This window comes from Phyllobates terribilis, unplaced genomic scaffold (genome assembly GCF_046119375.1).
Source record: "Phyllobates terribilis strain yellow unplaced genomic scaffold, ASM4611937v1 Scaffold_49__1_contigs__length_9717188, whole genome shotgun sequence".
Classification (NCBI taxonomy): Eukaryota; Metazoa; Chordata; class Amphibia; order Anura; family Dendrobatidae; genus Phyllobates; species Phyllobates terribilis.
Window position 1 is genome coordinate 4956475 of NW_027362809.1, and position 6000 is coordinate 4962474.

At 41.6% G+C, this 6000-nt stretch overlaps 1 protein-coding gene across 1 annotated transcript in view; it reads left to right on the forward strand.

The window, feature by feature from the left end:
• The window catches only part of LOC141191632 (uncharacterized), a 34838-nt gene extending 29076 nt beyond the window's left edge, over window positions 1-5762 (forward strand). Inside the window, exon 7 of the mRNA XM_073661569.1 lies at window positions 1164-5762. Within this exon, the coding sequence (XP_073517670.1) occupies window positions 1164-2191 (1028 nt within the window). The 3' untranslated portion in view covers window positions 2192-5762. The remainder of the gene's footprint in view (window positions 1-1163) is intronic.
• Window positions 5763-6000: the final 238 nt, after the last annotated feature.

Genomic DNA, 6000 nt, shown 5'->3' on the forward strand with positions numbered 1-6000 from the left:
CAGGGATGAGGGGTGCCATGCATACCAGGACAGGGATGAGGGGTGCCATGCATACCAGGATAGGGATTAGGGGTGCCATGCATATCAGGACAGGGATGATGGGTGCCATGCATACCAGGATAGGGATTAGGGGTGCCATGCATATCAGGACAGGGATGAGGGGTGCCATGCTTACCAGGACAGGGATGAGGGGTGCCCTGCTTACCAGGACAGGGATGAGGGGTGCCATGCATACCAGGACCGGGATGAGGGGTTCCATGCATACTAGGACAGGGATGAGGGGTGCCATGCATGCCAGGACAGGGATGAGGGGTGCCATGCATACCAGGACAGGGATGAGGGGTGCCGTGCATACCAGGACAGGGATGAGGGGTGCCATGCATACCAGGATAGGGATGATGGGTGCCATGCATACCAGGATAGGGATGATGGGTGCCATGCATACCAGGATAGGGATGAGGGGTTCCATGCATGCCAGGACAGGGATGAGGGGTGCCATGCATACCAGGACAGGGATGAGGGGTGCCATGCATACCAGGACAGGGATGAGGGGTGCCATGCATACCAGGACAGGGATGAGGGGTGCCATGCATACCAGGACAGGGATGAGGGGTGCCATGCATACTAGGACAGGGATGATGGGTGCCATGCATACCAGGATAGGGATTAGGGGTGCCTTGCATACCAGGACAGGGATGAGGGGTACAATGCATACTAGGACAGGGATGAGGGGTGCCATGCATATCAGGATAGGGATGAGGGGTGCCATGCATACCAGGATAAGGATGAGGGGTGCCATGCATACCAGGATGGAGGGATGCCAGGCATACCAGGATGGGGATGGGGACCACGTATAAAAGGAAGGGGGCGGCATATATACCAGGATGGGGGATATTGTCAGAATTGGGGGACATTACCCCTGTACCAGTGTCAGCAGAAGACCCCCCTCCCCCTTAAAAGTGCATTATGACCACATTTTATGCTTAAATTTTTATTTTTTTATTTTCCTCCTCTAAAACCTAGGTGCGTCTTATGGTCCGGTGCGCCTTATAGTCCGAAAAATACGGTACATAACTTGCCATTATTATAGACAGTTTAAGTAGAAATGTAAAAAAATAAAATCCAAGGATATTTTATTGAAAAATAATAGATTTTTATCTTAGCAGATAACTGTACCTGGAGATCAGAGGGACAGCTGACATCTTCAATTTTTAAATCAGAAGATCTTGAGATCCCACAGGATACAATTGATGTGAATGCCATTACTCCAGATATACCATCATCCCTTCACAGCAAAGATCTGTCTTCTGATCCTATGAAACAGGTCCTGTCTTCTGATTCATTACCAACTACTAAGGAAAATCATAGTCACAAATTAAGCATTAAAAAACAAACTGCTTCTAAAGCAAAGAAGACATTTTTAGAATATGGAAATAGTTTTCCTCTCGAAAAATCTTTTCCTAAACATCAAAAAATTCACACAGCCGAGAATAGATTTTCTTGTTCCAAGTGTGGGAAATATTTTAACAAGAAATCAGATCTTGTTAAACACCAGGGAACTCACACAGGGGAGAAGCCTTTTTCATGTTCAGAATGTGGGAAATGTTTTACACAAAAAGCAGCTCTTAATAAACATCAGAGAAGTCACACAGGGGAGAAGCCTTTTTCATGTTCAGAATGTGGTAAACATTTTAAACAGAAATACGGTCTTGTTATACACCAGATAACTCATACAGAGGAGAAGCCTTTTTCATGTTCAGAATGTGGGAAATATTTTACACGAAAAGCAACTCTTAATAAACATCAGAAAAGTCACACAGGGGAGAAGCCTTTTTCATGTTCAGAATGTGGTAAACATTTTAAACAGAAATACAGTTTTGTTATACACCAGAGAACTCACACAGGGGAGAAGCCTTTTTCATGTTCAAAATGTGGTAAACATTTTATACAGAAATACAGTCTTGTTATACACCAGAGAACTCGCACAGGGGATAAGCCTTTTTCATGTTCAGAATGTGGTAAACATTTTAAACAGAAATGCAATCTTGTTGAACACTACAGAACTCACACAGGGGAGAAGCCTTTTTCATGTTCAGAATGTGGGAAATATTTTACGCGGAAAGCAACTCTTAATAAACATCAGAGAAGTCACACAGGGGAGAAGCCTTTTTCAAAATTAAATTTTTATTGAAAGGTTAAATAATTTTCAATTACAAAAATACAAAAAAAAAGAGAATAACCAGGACAATATCTGCATCAGTATATCATAGAATATAAGTATAATGTCCAATAAAACATCAAGTTATAGGAAGAAAAGGGAAGGCTGGGAACATTTTAGGCCATCAGTATTACAATTATTACTAAAATCCAATGGAAACCATACGTAGTGCAGCCAGGCAAGAACCAATGCAGAGTACAATCCGGACAGAGAAGAAACGCACCAGAGAAAAGGGTGGGTCACATCAGTGTGATGTAAGACGGTAGGCATCGGATTCCTGGAATTCAATCCAGTCTCTCCAAGACTTACAGTATCTATCACAATCAGTGGGGGATCGGGCAATCAAATGTTCCATCCTATTTAGAAGAGCTATGTCACAGAACCACTCCTCCAGAGTAGGTGGAGAAGTACTTTTCCAGTGACGAGGAATGATATTCTTAGCAGCCTGTATAAGGTAGCTTACTAAAGACCTTTTGTATTTGGTGAGACTAGTTGGGATCATAAAGAGCAAAAGAGATTCAGGAGAGTCGGGCAGAGAAGCATTTTTCATGTTCAAAATTTGGGAAATGTTTTAACCAGAAAGCACATCTTGATAGCCACCAGAGAACCCACACAGGGAAGAATGCAGCAACTACACCCAATTGGTCTCTGTACAGACAGGCCCTAGCTGCACAACTGAAAATAACACCTCAGACCTAAATCCCTAATAGGCAGTTGAGGAGTTTCTCTTACCTTCTGAGGAATCAGAGGGGGGTGGGGCAGCAATACACTGTCAACAAGGGGAAAGAAAAGTGTGAAGATATGAAAACCCTGAGTGAGAAACTAAGACACATTCATATAGGGCACAGAAGGCAAGCTAATGAGAACCAAAAATAAAAGGAATAAGTATAACTTCCCAGAAACCTAAGCGTGGTAGAAAGAAAATGTACCGGGAGGGAAAGTAAACAGACAAGGAGGATTGTTTCACCTTTGCGGTGAAACTTACAAAATTCATCCTCACCCACAATTATTTGAATTTGATAACATTTATCTACAGGAGACTGGTACAGCAATGGGAAGTAAAATGGCTCCACAGTACGCAAATCTTTTTGTGGCCAAGCTTTATAGTGACTTCTTGTCCTCTTGCCTACTACCGTTACATTGACGATAGTTTAATCATCTGGACAGAATCTCAGCAACAGCTTAAGACGTTCCATGAACACTTTAATCAATTTCATCCCACCATCAACTTAACACTCAACTACTCCTGTACTGAAATTAACACATTGGTGGCCTCAGAAAGGCCTTTTTGAGCGAGGACTACCATGCAATCTGGTTTACAATTGTTCTTGTAAGAGCCACCAGAATATTATGGAATCATCTCCTACATTTCAAAACTAAACAAGAAAGCAATCTGGAGTCTCTAGTAGTCACCTACAATCCAAATCTGGAGATGCTAATGGGAGCTGCATAGAAATTACAACCATTATTACAAAAAGATGCCGATTACAATCTATATTTCCAGACCCCCCACTTCTGTGATTTAGGCAGCCCCCAAATCTAAGAAGCATCATTATCAGAAACTCCCTGTCCTTTCCAACAGCTACAGGAACTTTTCCCTGCAGCCAGAAAAAATGTAAAACCTGTCTATTTATAATGACCACTGACCAGATAAAGATTCCCAACTCAAATCAGGAGACAACCACAAGATCCCAGGTACTTTCAGCTGCATCACATCTAATGTAGTGTACTTAATTATATGTACCAAATGTCCAGCTGGGGGTCTGTACGTAGGCGAGACAGGGCAAAAACTTAGAACAAGGATGAATTCTCATCGCCACACAATAAAAGAAAAAAGAATAGATCTACCTGTGGCCAGACATTTTTTATCCCTGATCACAGCATCATTGACATGAAATTACTTGTATTAAAAGGTAACTTCAAATCTCAGAGAGACAGAAAAATGTGGAATTACAAACTTATGACAATCTTTGACACACTCACAGATCAGGAGTTAATGTGTCGCATGGCTTTATGTATTTCTACATTAACTAAGGAATGTTCTCAGACCGTTTGGGGGCATCACAATCATGGACCCGACCTCAATCACAGGACAATAAAACTTTCACACTCCTTATCAATGAACTGTTCCAATATTCATGGCCACAACTGCTTCTCCCTCTCCCATACTAATAGTTCTGCTTCACGTCACTTGTCTTATCTATTGCATTATTCCTGTGCCCTGTTGTGTATAAATATATGACACTTCAGATTTTGTGTTATACTATGTCTAAAGAAGAGACCTGAGTAGTCTTGAAATTTTGCAATTTACCATCTTTTCAGTTAGCCAAAGGTATCAACTACTGAAGACTCTCAAATTTTAATATTTTTCTCCAAACAGCAATTTTAAGATTTCTCCACAGGTGTTTAATGGGATTTAGATCCGAGCTCATTGGCGGTCACTTCACAACTCTGCAGCACTTTGTTTCCATCCATTTCTGGGTGCTTTTTGATGTATGTTTGGGGTCATTGCCATGCTGGCAACCCATGACCTAGAACGCAAACCCAGCTTTCTGACACTAGGCACTACATTGCCACACAAAATCCTTTGGTAATCTTCAGATTTCATGATGACTTGCACACAGTGAAGGCACCCAATGCCAGAGGCAGCAAAATAACTCCAAAACATCTTTGAACCTCCACCATATTCCACTGTAGTTACTGTGATTTTTTTCTTTGTAGGCTTCATTCTGTTTAAACAGTAGAACGATGTGCTTTACCGAAAAGCTCTATATTGGTCTCCTCTGTCCACAAGACGCTTCCCCAGAAGGGTTTTAGCTTACTCATGTACATTTTGGCAAACTGCAGTGTAGCTTTTGTATGCCTCTGTGTCAGCAGTGGGGTCCGCCTTATTCTCCTGCCATAGCGTTTAATTTAATTCAAATGTTGACGGATGGTTCACGCTGGCACTGATGCACCCTGGGCATTCAAGACAGCTTGAATTTCTTTGGAACTTTGGTGAGGCTACTTATTCACCATCTGGACTACACTTTCGTCAATTTCTCCCTTCTGTCCACATCCAGGGAGATTAGCTACAGTGACATGGGTTGTAAATGTATTGATTATGTTGTGCACCATGGACAAAGGAACATCCGGATCTTTGGAGATGGACTTGAAAAAAATCAATAATTTCAAGATTAGAACAATTTTGGTTCTCAAGTCCTCAAACAGTTCTCTTCTTCTCTTTCTGTCCTCCATGCTTAGTGTGGCACACGCATGCACACAATGCAAAGATTGAGTCAACTTCTCCCTTTTTGTCTGGTTTCAGGTGTGATTTTCATGTTGCCCACACCTGTTACTTGCCACAATTGAGTATGAACGAGTTTCACATGCTTGAAACGAAGTTGTTTACCCACACCCCACAATTTTGAGAAAAGGTGCCAACAATTTTGACCAGCCCATTTTTGGTGGTTTTGTGTGAAATTATGTTCACTTTGCCTTTTTTTTATCTGTTTTTTTTGTGTTGTTTCCATACACATAAAGGAAATAAACATGTATAACAAAATATGTGTAATTGCAATAATTTTCTGCGAGAATTACTTCATTTTCTGGAACAATTTCAAGGGAGCCAACACTTTGACCATGACTTTTTTGTTGCAGCATTTCATCCTCTACATGTTCAGCTATATTAGAAGGCTTGTAGCAAACTCCAATTAACAGCGTTACATTATCGGCATTTTCATGTACATTTACCCATACTGACTCTACACTGTCGAAGCCCCCCCCCCCCCATGTCATCATTG